We start from the raw sequence: 13,262 nt of genomic DNA, 5'->3' as shown, positions 1-13,262 counted from the left end.
GCCCTTCTGGTTTCAGGACTCATTACTTTCTTAAAATGATAATAATCAGTTTTGTTCTTCAGATGACAACTGATAATGTTTTAAAAATAAATAAGTTAACATTTTGCTATAATATGTTGGTAGGATGAGGGTTAAATGGTGGAAATACCACAGAACAATTTGTGAATGTCGAGAAAACTTTCAAAATCATGACATTGTTTGTTTTTATAACTTTGAAGAAAAGTACAATTAAATTCAATAGCGCAAGTTTCACTTCAACATTGATGGGGACACATATACAGAGGAGGGGGGGGGGGGGGGTGAGTTGACCGATTAGTCACCTAATCGGTTGTATTGCTCTTAGTTGATTAGTCATGTTTTTATACCTTTTTCATGCTGAATGACTGGAGAAACTCAGTTTTACAGATATATCTTTCAAATCAACTAATCAATTTGTCAACTGATGTGTTAGTACTTAGACTAAGAATTTCCCTCTGAGCAAAGGGTCAATTATGTCAATAGAGAGTGTGTCTCCTATTACTATGAAGTATGCCATTGCAGCAGAAATAACTTGTTCAAATACTGTATATTAGACCTTAAATTGTATTTATAAATATATCGAAGTGTTCGTTGAGATTGTGCTACATTGAGAAGAAATAATAATAAATGTCATACAACCAAAGAGATGTCATGTTATGTCCAGTTCACTGCCTTATGATCATCTGCCTGCATGCAGACTCTCAGGGCACAAATGAGAGCCAATGTAGCCAAGAACATGCGGCCAGTCTCAACACGGCTTGCACTTGTTGCTCTCCCAGCCCGGTCTAGGCTTGGCGTTCACCTTGTACCTGGCTGGCTGGAGGACCACACCAAACTTGCCCTCCAGACTGGGCAGGGAGTGGCCTGGTGGGACAGAGAGGGTGAAGTGCTGTAGGATCCATGACAGGAAGAGGAAGAGCTCCATCTTGGCCAAGGCCTCGCCCAGACACACCCTAACCCCGGCACCAAAAGGCAGGTAGCTGGAGGACGGGATGATCAGACCTGTGCCTTCACTGTTCAAGAACCGACCTGCAGAAGAACAAGATGGAATCAGAATCAACACACGGACCAGCAAAACTACAAACCTCGCAATTAGGTTTCAAACGATGATGGTCATGGAGCTAAACTGCTGACAACCTCTGAACCCACTGGCTATCGATCAGTAGTGTGCCTGGGCTTTTTATTGTTATTTCATTTCTTGGGTTACTTGCTACTCAAGTAATCTTTTTAGAAATACTTTTGTACTGTTACTTAAGTAGTTATTTTATTTTATATTATTTTTACTTCTACTTGAATACTTGTTTTTTCAAAGTAACAGTACTTTTACTTGAGTACAGTTTTTGTCTTCGCTACCCACCACTGGATGTTACAGACCTCCTTCTGCACTAAAAGATACAGTACATTGTCTTCACTGTCAGAATCTTTGGTGAATAGCGGGTCTTCCTTCAATCAAAGGATCGGCGGTTTGATCCCCGCCTTCAATAATCCATGTGGATGTGTCCTGTAGGCAGTGTATGAATGGATATGAATGTTAGATAGTCCTGATGGAGTGGTAATAGGACTAGAAAAGCGCTATACAAGTACAAGTCCATTGGACAGGATTTATGGACAGAATTTTCAAGGCGCAGTGTCTGCTTTGGGGACCTCAGACTTGCGTCCCTGCTCTTTGCAGATGATGTGGTTCTGTTGAATCCTTCAGAATGTGACCTTCAGCACGCTCTTGGCCGGTTTGCTGCCGAGTGTGAAGTGGTCGGGATGAGAGTCAGTAGTTCCAAGTCTGAGGCCATGGGTCTCTGCAGGAAAATGGTGGATTGCACTTTGGGTTGGAAATGAGTCACTGCCCCAAGAGAGGGAGTTCATGTATCTCGGAGTCTCATTCCAGAGTGGGGGTAAAACTGAGCGTGAGATGGACAGGAGGTTCGGTGTGATGTCAGCAGTGATGCAGGAGTTGTACCGGACCGTTGTGGTTAAGAGGGAGCTGAGCTGGAAGGCAAAGCTCCACATATGTTCCGACCTACACCTATGGTCATGAGCTTGGGTAGTGACCAAAAGACTGAGCTCACCGAAAAGAGCTTCCTTTGTAGTGTGGCTGGGGGCAGCCTTAGAGCTAAGGAGAGGAGCTCAGATATCCGGATGGAGCTCGGAGTCGAAAGTGATCAGCTGAGGTTATTCGGGCATCTAATTAGGATGCCTCCTGGACTCCTCCCTTTAGAGGTTTTCGGCCACATCCAACTGGTAAGAGGCCTCGAGGTAGACCCAGAACATGCTGGAGGGATTATATATCTTGGCTTGCCTGGGAATGCCTCTGGGTTCCCCAGGAAGAGCTGGAAAACATTGCTGGGGAGAGGGTCATCTAAAATACCCTTCTAAGCCTGCTGCCCCCGCGACCCAACCCCACGTAAGTGGATGGTAAATGGATAGATGGATGGATGGATGATCCAATGAATGGTTAATTTTCCCATTCTACATAACAGAGATGACTTATTCCTTTGTATCATCATTAATCCATATTCATGAAAAGGCTACAATAGGCCTTTCTTCGCAGCAGACATGAGAAAAAAATGACATTACATTTCAGTAGATCATTTTCCAGGATCAAATATGGTAGACATTAGACAGCAGGATCCTCTCACCGGGGTCAAAGAGCTCAGGGCTTTTCCATTCCTTCTCATCGTGGTGCAGGGACCACAGGTTGATGATGACTCGAGATCCTTTCTTCACTGTGAAGTCCCCGATGCTACAGAGAAGGTCAGACACACAATGTTTGTGGGTTTGCGTGGCTCTGCATTAAAACACATATCTTTGTCATGAGCATGAGTTTCAGACAAGTTATGTCATACCAGTCAGTCATAACTGGTGCTGTATTGATCAGTTATTGATCAATTGCATTGTTTCCATCAGGTCAGAGATGGATAACAGGGATGCTAAATGAGTGTCATGTGTTTAGTGTACCTGGTGTCACTGAGGGCAACATGGGGGATGAGTAGAGGGGCCACAGGGCGGATCCGTATCACCTCCCTGATGGTGGCCTCCAGGTAGGGCAGACTGCCTCTGTCACTGAGCTGGGGGCACCTGTCCCCCCCCACCTTGCTGTCCAGTTCCTCCTGGATACGCCTCTGTACCTAAACACACACACAAACAATCACAAATATCCATGTTCTGCAACAAAAGTACACCTTATTTTAATGCACATGTATTCTTAATATTCAGGTTATTTTTTGACAGGGTTCACAGACTTTTCTCAGTCCTTGGATTTGTAGGAATAACACGCTTTTTAGAAATATCACTTTTTGGCATTTTTAACCTTCATTGGCTAGTGGACAGAGGGAGGTGTCCGACATGCAATAGAGGTTCATGTTGGCATTGTGGCTATACTATGGTCAGAAATATGTGTCACTAGAACCTGAATATGAATGATTTATATTTGAATTAACTTGAATAGTTGGATTTAAAACTGAATCTGCATTGCTCGATGTGTGTCTCAACAAACTGAAATTAAAATCAAAGAACTGAACTTGAATAATGATTGTAATTGTAATTAACTGTAAAACTCATATTCATGGACATATTGTATCACCTTTATACAATCCCTGTAAAGAAAGGGGTCGAATATCCTTTAAACAATATGAGTCGGCTGGCACACTGTAGGGGCTGCACAGTGTTCTCCCTGTGTCAGCGTGGGTTCTCTACGGGTTCTCTGGCTTCCTCCCACAGTCCAATAACATGCAGCTTCGGTTAACTGTTGACTCTCAGCTGCCTGTAGGTGTGAATGGGTATCTTTCTCTTTGTGTCAGCCCTGTGATCGTCTGTTGTCCTGTCCAGGATGAACCCGGCCTTCACCCAATGTCAGCTGGGATCGGCTCACAAGAGGAGAAGTGACATAAATGCTGAGCGCCTTAATTGTGGTAATGAAATGACATCAGAGCAGCATCTAGTGTACTGCAGGGGTACTGCAACTCTAACTGAATCCAGACAGTGTCACGTATGTGGAAAAGAAGAATACAGGTACAGATCAAATATGTCTGTATGACTAAATATATGCATTCCACATTCCATCAGGAGCCTGTTCTCACTTCAGTTTGTAGACCTACACGGACCCTATTTGGACAGATTGGATCATGTTGGTCTGTGTGTTGGTCTAGAGTGTGATGGTGTGTGCTTCGGGTTAAAGTGAGAGAGGCGAGTGCGCTGTGTGGATTCTGCTGTAGGGCAGAGTTGTTGCATGGTTGTTGTGTGAATGGCCATATTGTCAACAATATTAGCCTTAGTGATGTGTGTGCAAGGTGTGTTTAGTAAATTGCCCTGGCTTGAATCCATTAAATCTTGTACATTGCATGTTAAGTCTGTGTAAGACTTCAGGATGACACTGGAGATTGCCACCAGGTGCCCCCCCCCCCCCCCCCCCCCCCCCCCCCAACGCAGGTGCACGCACACACCGATGCTGCTCCAGGCTTACCTGCGGGTGATGGATGAGGTAGGCGATGGCCCATTTGAGCACGGTGGTGGTGGTTTCCACTCCGGCACCAAAGATGTCCCCCACAGTCATGAGGAGGTGGTCGTCGCTCAGGCCCACGGACTCCGCGCTGAACTCTGCCGTGTTGTTGTTCTCAGCGCTGCGTTTGGCTCTCAGCAGAGCGTCCAGTAGGTCCCTCTGCACATGATCACTGTAGTCTGCCTGAGGGGGGTACAGCACACACACTCATAGTGTACAGTATATTGTATCTGATGGGGTAGCATTTAGCAGATAGAGCTTCACTTAAACTGGCTGTCACAGTGAAACATGACAGTTATCAATGCATCACATTAATGATCATTAGAATAAGTATGTTGAGATAGATTGGTTGACTGGGTTGCTGATCACGATGGCCATATTTCCTATCCAGCACTTTCACTTAAAGGTGATGGATATGATGCTGTTTGATTGTTGAGTAGAGCTGGATAGAGCTCCAGGATTTGAGTTGTAATCCCTTTCACTCCACTGTCCGTCTGTCCGTCTGTATGCATTTTGCCTCAGACTGTCAGTCGGATTAATCAATCTGTACACAACTTTGTGCAATGCAATGCAACAAAGAAATGGTCTCAACACTTTAAAATCATTTTCCAGGAAGTTTCCTGGAAAAAAATAATAATGCTCTGATACATTATCCACTCATTTATTTGAGTTTTTAAAAAGGAGCCGGGTAATGAGATGCAACAGCTGTTATATAGCTGGATAGAGTTCATAAGCAACGGTTGATTTCCAGAAATTCCCTTGAAAAAATTCTGATATCAAACCTAAATCACAGACTGACAGATATTTGCTTTGTTATTGGAAACCTTATCCTCCATGTTCCTGAATTGTCTGCTAGCCCGTAATTATACGACCATTGCTCAGAAAGACAAGTTTACCAGTTCTTCATATTCAGCCAACCTGTTGTGTAAACTGACTACAACTTTGTGTGTCTAACTTAGGCAAAACAAGTTCCACAGTTATTTCCAGGACCTTCCCTTCGAGATCGTAGTTACAGGTTGTGGTAAGTTGCCAGCTACACTCTATCCCCCTTCAGGGTGCAATGTGTCGGGCCACAAATAAGTTTATTACATTCAAGAAATGAACGAACATCATCAACAGAATGTGAAGAGGTGACAGTATTGAGGTTGTGTTGCAGAGCTATCTCCTGAAATGAGCATGCTAACCAGCTAGCCCGTCTTGTCTTGAGATAGTGAGTCACTGCAGCATCCAGTCTTTCTCAGCCCAACATGAGAGGACGAAGAAGAAGAGCTGCCCCAAGGGCTTGTCGATCACATCGAGGGTATGTGGTCCGTGTGAGTTTTGATGTTTTGTTTTTTTGGATTAAACCCAAAGTGGCAGAAACAAGGAGTGTAAGTTTAGATTGTCTGGACCCAGAAGTAGAGGTGACACGCTGACCCCTATTTCTATTAGAGCATGTGGCCAGGAACTACACATTTATTTACATATTACATATTATTAGTAAGAGGCCAACTGTACCTTGTGTTCATCATATTTCTTCTGCAGAAGTTGGTCTCTGGTTGAAACACACTGTTTTAGGAGCTGCAGGTCCGCATTAGGAAAGATCTGTAACAAAGAGAAACACGTCAATGTGGTATATTATATAAGTATATATATTTTCTGTAGACATACATTATAATACAAATATGACAGGATAACAGATTCTCTAAAAACAGTAAACTGTACAAGTCATTCTCTTGTTCTCCCATTCTTCCTATTAGTTGGGCGGTTGTATTATAATTAAATGTCCCCTTTTGCTTCAACGTTAAAGGTGTTAAGAACACTTTTTTATCATTAATAAATAGACTACATATTAATCAGTATAACTGCTTTTCACACTGGCAGGCACTCGCTAGTCCACAACAACAGGAGAGGACTGTTCCTCCAGCACAAGAGCTGCATGACCCATCGGAAAATGGGATTTATGGGAAATGTGGTCTTATAGTGTTAAGACAGCGGCTAGTTAGCACCTTTACTGTTACACAGCAAACATTGATAGTAATGAATTATTAATAACACTATTTAAACACATTCATGTAATTGTATTGCTATGGCTTCTTGTTTCATGCCCTCATGTTCACGTCTACCTGTAACCAGGGGAAGATGTCCACCAGGCTGTCCTTTGCCACGGTGTCCACGATGCCCTGGCTGTAGCGCAGCATGGCCTCGAACTCCTGGTCCCCTCGGCGGTAGGAGGAGTTGAAGCAGAGCGAACAGATGACGTTAGTGACGGCCCGAGTCAGCTCTGGAGACAGATCCAGGGCCAGTCCAGCAGCCGCTGCCTCGGACAGGACGGAGCACAGAGACTGGGCCTCTGAATGGACTGAGCACAACACGGGCAACAGACCGTCGTCACTCACTGACATGTTTCCAATGCTTACTCTCTAAAAGAATGATCAAAATGTTAACTTATTTATATATGTTCACTGTATATTGTGTCTGTGCATCTTCTATTCACCTCCATTGTATCCAAAACCTATTCAAAACACATCAATGACCCAAACTGTTGCACTGGGGGACATATTGCATGAACACATACGGTGCAGTTCATTCTATTTAATTCAATTCCATTCAATGTAACTTTATTGGCATGAAAGTTTCAGAAAAACAATGTTGCCAAAGCATAAAAATACAAAAGTACACAATAATATTATTATGAATATGAATATGAACACAACATTACGTTGTATAATAATGATAAATACAGTATTACAATTACATTTCAACAAACATGTGTGCGTGTGAGTGTTGTGACATGTTGATACATATTGGGCAGCAAGATCGGCCTTGTCTGTATTTCAATCATTAAACTCTTTGAAGTCTAGGATTACAGAGTTGAATTTGTTGAAGTAAATGTTCTTTATTTCATTCTTTTAGGAGGACGTAGATCAGCCTCAACAGGTCCAGTTGGTGCCACTGAGCCTGTACTTGGTGAGGATCTGTCTCTGCTGTCTGTCTCTGACAGTAGAGACATATTCTGACTGTTCATCATCTCTTTTTAGTTCCAGATAACATCCTGATCTTTGGCTCTATGTTTCTTCTTTCCAGTGTTCTAAATAGTTTTCTTTACATCATGTTATAATTCTCAATCAATACAGACACCGTCCTGTATAAAAAAAAAAGAAAAGAAATATTTTGTTGGCCCAGCATTAACACATTGCACTTCTTCATGTCGGTAGTTTTCCCCTTTAACGTGAAACCTTTGGGTTTAGGATTATTACAAGGACAAAAGAAGCTATTTGAATATGTCAGCTTGGGTATTTTCAATGAAATGAATCCCTTGTTGCTGCATTACTGCTCATGAGCATTTGTCTCTTTGTTATTTTAGTGATGCTCCCACATTTCTATTGGATCTTTCTGGAGGAATCTGGGTTCTTCCACTTTTACGCTTTCACGGAGATGTTTCTTAACAGATAGATGACAGAACGATATGAAGCATCTTGCACACTTATTTAAGGATTTATGCATTAAGAGTTATTTAAAATGTTGTCAACTTCACTACATTTATTTCCAGTTTAAGCTTTAATGTTTCCTAGTTCTCGTTTACATTATTACAATACAAGACATTACAATAAGTACCATACTGTACAAAGTGAAATAATGCAAAATATGCACAACTGTAAAGTGCTGATGACAAGAGCAAAAGTTAAAGGCTCAGTACAGCCAAATAATAAACAACTTTGATTTATTACATTTGTTTTGGTAGAAGTAGATTATCCAGAGTAACTGTCTCAAGGCAGAGTTGTCAGGTGCGTTTACAGTCTATCATAACCCTCCTGTCAGAGGAGTGTAGAGGGAATTGTACTCACTGATCTTCTCAATGGAGGCAGAGCCCTCTCCAAACATGCACAGAGCTCCGTGGACTATCTTCCTGTGGAATCTCCACGTGGTGCTGTAGTCTCCAAATGCGATGTCTTTCCCATCTCTGGTCAGAACATCTGTGGTTACCTTCATCACACATAGACAAAATATACATGACTACTGGTGCTGCTGCTGACAAGAAGAAGAAGAAGAAGAAGAAGAAGAAGAAGAAGAAGAAGAAGTGTACCCACAGTTCTGGGTCTTCCTGCAAATATCTTTCCCTTCTTCAGCAGGACTTGCTTAGCGTGCGCGTGCTGGTTGACAACGATGACACAGTGGGAGCCCATCATCAGAGAGTACGTCGGTCCGTATTTCCCCTGCAGTTCTTTGAAGAGCACATGAGGAGGGTGCGGGCTCCACAAACTCAGCAGACTGCCGATGAGTGGGAGTGCTGGGAGGTGGGGGGGCTCCCGGGGGCCATGCGCCAACACCCTGAGCTTCAACTGCAGTGCCAACAAAGCCAGGCCCACGGCCAGAAACACACACAGACACAGAAACCAAGTCATATCCATTGCAAAGGGGTCCTGAGAGAGGGGTCTGATCCAGCGGAGGCCGAGCAGAGAGGAGCTCTGCAGGGCCCTACATTTATACAGCTCCTTCAATGCCAAATCCTTGAATCGGCATGTTTAAGGCTGGGCCAATTCAAACAAGATAAGATGATTCATTGAATCCTTGCCATAACGACACAAAGAAATGGACATGGTGAAAGTCAGAAGTGTTGGAAAGTAACTGAGTGCATTACTGTATTGAAGTACAGTTTTGAGATACTACATTTTCTGAAACTTAACATTTCCACCCCAATGCCATTACTCTGACAGTTATTGCTCATTTTGCAGATAAACATTATACACAAAATATACATTCCGTTTATAAAAAATGATACACTGGTATACATTAAGCAGCTTATAAAGTAACATACAAAAACAACACAGTAATATAATTATACAATTATGCAACACCAAGGGGCAATCTTGAGTCCTTCACTTATGAAAGCAAATGACATTTGACTGATAACACCTCTGTATTTGTAGACTACTTAAAGTAAAATGTTGACTCCAGCAGTTTAGTACTTTACATAAGGAGTCAAACTGTGACGGTTTACAGGGATCTTGATATTTATCATTTGATTATCACATGCATTTGCATGTGATAATGAAGTACAAATCACTTTTAATTCATTTATTGACTACTAATTACCAAAAATCGCAGTTCTGTCTCTCTGTTTGCGCCAATTTGTACGCGTTAAAAATGTTGAATTATGTGACACATCTGTAAAGGGGGACGCGTTGCTATGAATTTTGACCCTGGCGACGCACCATCCATCACTAACCAAAACAGAAAACAGAAAATGGCGTCAGCTGAGTCCCAGCCGCGGTTTGGCCAGTCTGTCAAAGGGCTCTTATCCGATAAAGTGGGCTCCTGTAGCGGGGACGTGATCGCGCTGACCCGCCAAGTGCTGAAGGGATCTCGCAGTCAGGAGGTAAAACGAGACGAGTGACAAATATGATGCTCGCTTCTAGCTAACGCCATAGGGCTAACACGGAGAGGACAAACGGAAACGTAATTTCGACTTCAAAATAAAAGCATGAACGGATTTTTGGACAGACAAAACGATCAATCTATTCATGGAGAAAAATAATATCAGCTTTTATTGGTCATGAATCAAAGCCCTAAATGCCTCATTGTCGCTAATGTCTCTTCCAGCTTCTTGGTCAAGCAGCAAGAAATATGGTGATTCAGGAGGATGCCATCCTGCACTCTGAGGATGTAAGTATATATATATATATATATATATATATATATATATACAGTGTGTATATGTATTTAATATATATCGAGGGATCACACCCGAGTTATATAGCATGCCATGGGGGGGACAACATACTGGAAACTCTTTTTAGAAACTAAAGTAAATGAACACTCCTAAGAGTGTCCCAACGAAATGAGTCCAGTCCATCATACAACAAAATAAAGTAGTGTATTAAGAAGTTATCTGCCCTTGTTTGCGTGCTCCAAAATGACACAATTCAACACTGTTGCCATCTGTCTTCCAGAGTCTGAGAAAAATGTCCATTATCACCACACATCTGCAATACCAGTGAGTATCAATCAGCTGTCTACAAACACATGCAACTTCAAATTGGAAGTGAATGTTAAGAGAGTCTGTCTGTCTGTCTGTCTGTCTGTCCATCTGTCCGTCTGTCCGTCACTAAGGCAGGAGGCCATCCAGAAGAAGTAAGTCTCAACACCACACTCTGTTTATCCTTCAGAGTAAACAGCTGACATCACTGTCTCACTGTCTCACCGGTTAGTCATAACACACACCGATGACGTGCACTGACTTCTGTTCCATCCTCCAGCGTGGAGCACTCCAAAAACCTGCAGGACCAGCTGAGACACCTGCTGAAGTGACGGAGCAGCATTAGGACGCGGGAGGGACTAACGTCGGATGAGACGCCATGTTTCTGCTTCCTAACACACAGTAGTGCATCTGGGAACGTCATGCACTAGTGTATCAAACGCAAACACAGTTCCTGTGCTTAAAGGTGTTCTAAACGGGATTCAGAGCACTAACATAGAGGCAAACTACTATTATCTATGTAGAGACATAGAGCAGTAATGTGTATGAGCAGAGAGTGTTGTCAACAGAGCTTCCTCTGTGCCCACACGCCCCGTTAATGGCCGCCCCTCTGGGCTGCTCTGATAACGCCGTCCCCGAAGTGTAGCGCTACATCAGGATTTATTTGGCAGAGGCCTTTTCATAATCCATTTATTGCATTAACTCTTCTTCGGCAAAGTCAAAAAACAAACCTTCTTTTTGAAGAAGATGGATCAAATCCTGCTGGTTCCATTCGGCTTTATGTGCATACAAACATGTGAATGGAAGCCAGGCTTATCATAGATGTGCTCTGGATTTCTCATTTAGCCCCTTTAGAGTTACCCTGCAAAACAAGCACCTCTGACCATGTTGTTCTTGAGTCATTTTAAATGTTTTGACCAGTTGTATTACATTAATATATTCAATATATTCTCTGTAAGATCACAGAGCACACAGGTGCCCTGCTGTGCCTCAGTGTCTCGAGTTGTGTAGTAGTAGTGTGGTTCGCTGTAAATACATGTACAGAATTAAACAAGATGAAATGTCACCACTCTCGGTTCAGCTCAAGTGATTTATTGGGGAAGGTTTAGTCAGGGACACGTGTGTTCAAGGATGGAGCGGACGCTGGCAGTGAGCAGTGTGGGGGGGCATCTCAAGACAAGCACTTGTTAACCCACATGCTGTCTATACGTTGTGCTTAGCAAATATACCTACTTATAAACACATGGATTGCTCCTCTAACTTTTACAATCTTCATTCTGTGAACGCTGACACTACAGGCCAGAAACATTCGGGCTATTCTTCTTGCTTAATGTCTTCTGTGAGACTAGTGGACAGAAGGAGGTCCAACATGCACATTCAGATATTTACTACCCTTTGACTTGTCATGTCATGCACAATGTATTGAACCTGATCTCGATAAACTACGTGAAATAACCACAACAAATAAGTTTCGACACAAAGACGTGTAAGCAGTGCGCCACCCAAACGTGTGCCAGTCAGCAGAAAATGCGAAGTGCTGGAAGGTCTACAGTAAAAGAATATTGTCTCCACACAGACGAGCCTTTCTTTGGCTGCATCCTCCGCTCCGAGCCGCGATAAGGAGCAAAGAGACGACGTTATCAGCAGCCCGAGGCCAGACAGCTGCTCCATCCCGACAGTGTCCCTGAGGACACGCCGCCGAGTCTTGGACCTCTTGGCGCTGCACGTGTTCCACACCACATGTGTGTCGAGTGCGGTGATGAGGATGAGCCGGTGTTTATTGTTTATTCAGCTGACGCCTTGGCGGATGCTAATCTCCCCGGGGTCAACGGAAAGGAGACGACATAATATAGAGTACATGACGTCAGACACACACTTAAGACAGGCTTGGATGTGTAGTTTCAGGACCGAGCGTATACATTATGTATCCATAACTTCTTCAAAGAAGGATCAGTCATAAGCATTGAATGTGTTGTAACTCTGTAATGTTGTTCATTCTGTGCTCATGACATCTATCACGTCTGTCCATCCTGAGAGAGGACCCTCCTCTGTTGCTCTCTCTCAGGTCTCCTCCTCTTTTCTCCGTTAAAGGCTTCTCCTGTTCCGATGTGAGGGTCCTGGGACAGAGGATGTTGTACAGATTGTAAAGCCCTCTGAGGAGAATTAGTGATTTGTGATTTTGGGCTCTACAACAATAAATTGAATTGAATTGAACCGAGTGGTCGGTGGCCTTAAGTGAGCCTTTGTTTCTTTAAATGACAGTTGTTACCTGTATAAGCTATTTGAGGAGGTGGTGAGTAACGAGCCTTTATTTAACGGTAGATTACTGCGTTTGAGAAAGATTGTTCTTGGAGTTGGAGGTATAAAGTGATTTTACAGACATTTCTGAATATGAGGTTCAACATTATTCTTAACTCTGGAAAAAGCAACTGAGAGAACAATCTCAGCTGGACTTCTCAGGTTGACTTCCATTGAGAGTTACACAGACATCATGTTCCTCTGGTCTGTGCTTCACATCTTTAACATTTTCTTTTATTGTTTTTATTCCGTTCTTTTGCAGCATTAGTTCTTCATTTCATCTTTTAAATAGTTTTTTATATTATATTTCTGATTCCCTTTAGTGTAATGTCTTCTGTGTGCTAAATGAAGTTGTTATTAATGTTATGGTGATGTTGATACCTCTCCCTCCACCTTACAAACCTTTGTCTCACAGTGCAATGAGCTTCATCACAGCTCTTATATTCCTCCTTCATCATTCTTCAAACAACAGAAGGGATATTCTTTGACACTATA

General features: G+C 42.8%; 2 protein-coding genes and 1 long non-coding RNA gene across 3 annotated transcripts in view; 1 reads left to right on the top strand and 2 right to left on the bottom strand.

Annotated features, from left to right (window-relative positions):
• Positions 1 to 13,262, bottom strand: part of LOC116397557 (uncharacterized) — a 256,577-nt gene that overhangs the window by 173,257 nt on the left and 70,058 nt on the right. The gene's annotated exons all lie outside the window — the stretch shown is intronic.
• cyp17a1 (cytochrome P450, family 17, subfamily A, polypeptide 1) lies at positions 38 to 9,948 on the bottom strand. Its single transcript, XM_031873070.1, has 8 exons — positions 8,581 to 9,948; positions 8,338 to 8,476; positions 6,616 to 6,851; positions 6,008 to 6,094; positions 4,475 to 4,693; positions 2,971 to 3,140; positions 2,652 to 2,755; positions 38 to 1,047 (listed from the first exon to the last, which is right to left on the bottom strand). Exons 1-8 carry the CDS (start codon positions 8,899 to 8,901, stop codon positions 767 to 769), a joined length of 1,557 nt encoding a protein of 518 aa, XP_031728930.1. The 5' UTR covers positions 8,902 to 9,948; the 3' UTR covers positions 38 to 766.
• On the top strand, positions 9,700 to 12,398 carry borcs7 (BLOC-1 related complex subunit 7). The gene is made up of 5 exons (XM_031873077.1): positions 9,700 to 9,869; positions 10,094 to 10,156; positions 10,444 to 10,487; positions 10,604 to 10,624; positions 10,750 to 12,398. The coding sequence occupies exons 1-5, from the start codon at positions 9,738 to 9,740 to the stop codon at positions 10,799 to 10,801; spliced, it is 312 nt and encodes a 103-aa protein (XP_031728937.1). The 5' UTR covers positions 9,700 to 9,737; the 3' UTR covers positions 10,802 to 12,398.

The sequence above is a fragment of the Anarrhichthys ocellatus genome, unplaced genomic scaffold, assembly GCF_004355925.1.
Source record: "Anarrhichthys ocellatus isolate YVR2014 unplaced genomic scaffold, GSC_Weel_1.0 scaffold68, whole genome shotgun sequence".
Lineage (NCBI taxonomy): Eukaryota > Metazoa > Chordata > Actinopteri > Perciformes > Anarhichadidae > Anarrhichthys > Anarrhichthys ocellatus.
Note: the sequence above shows the minus strand (reverse complement) of the source record. Positions and strands in the feature narration are given on the sequence as shown.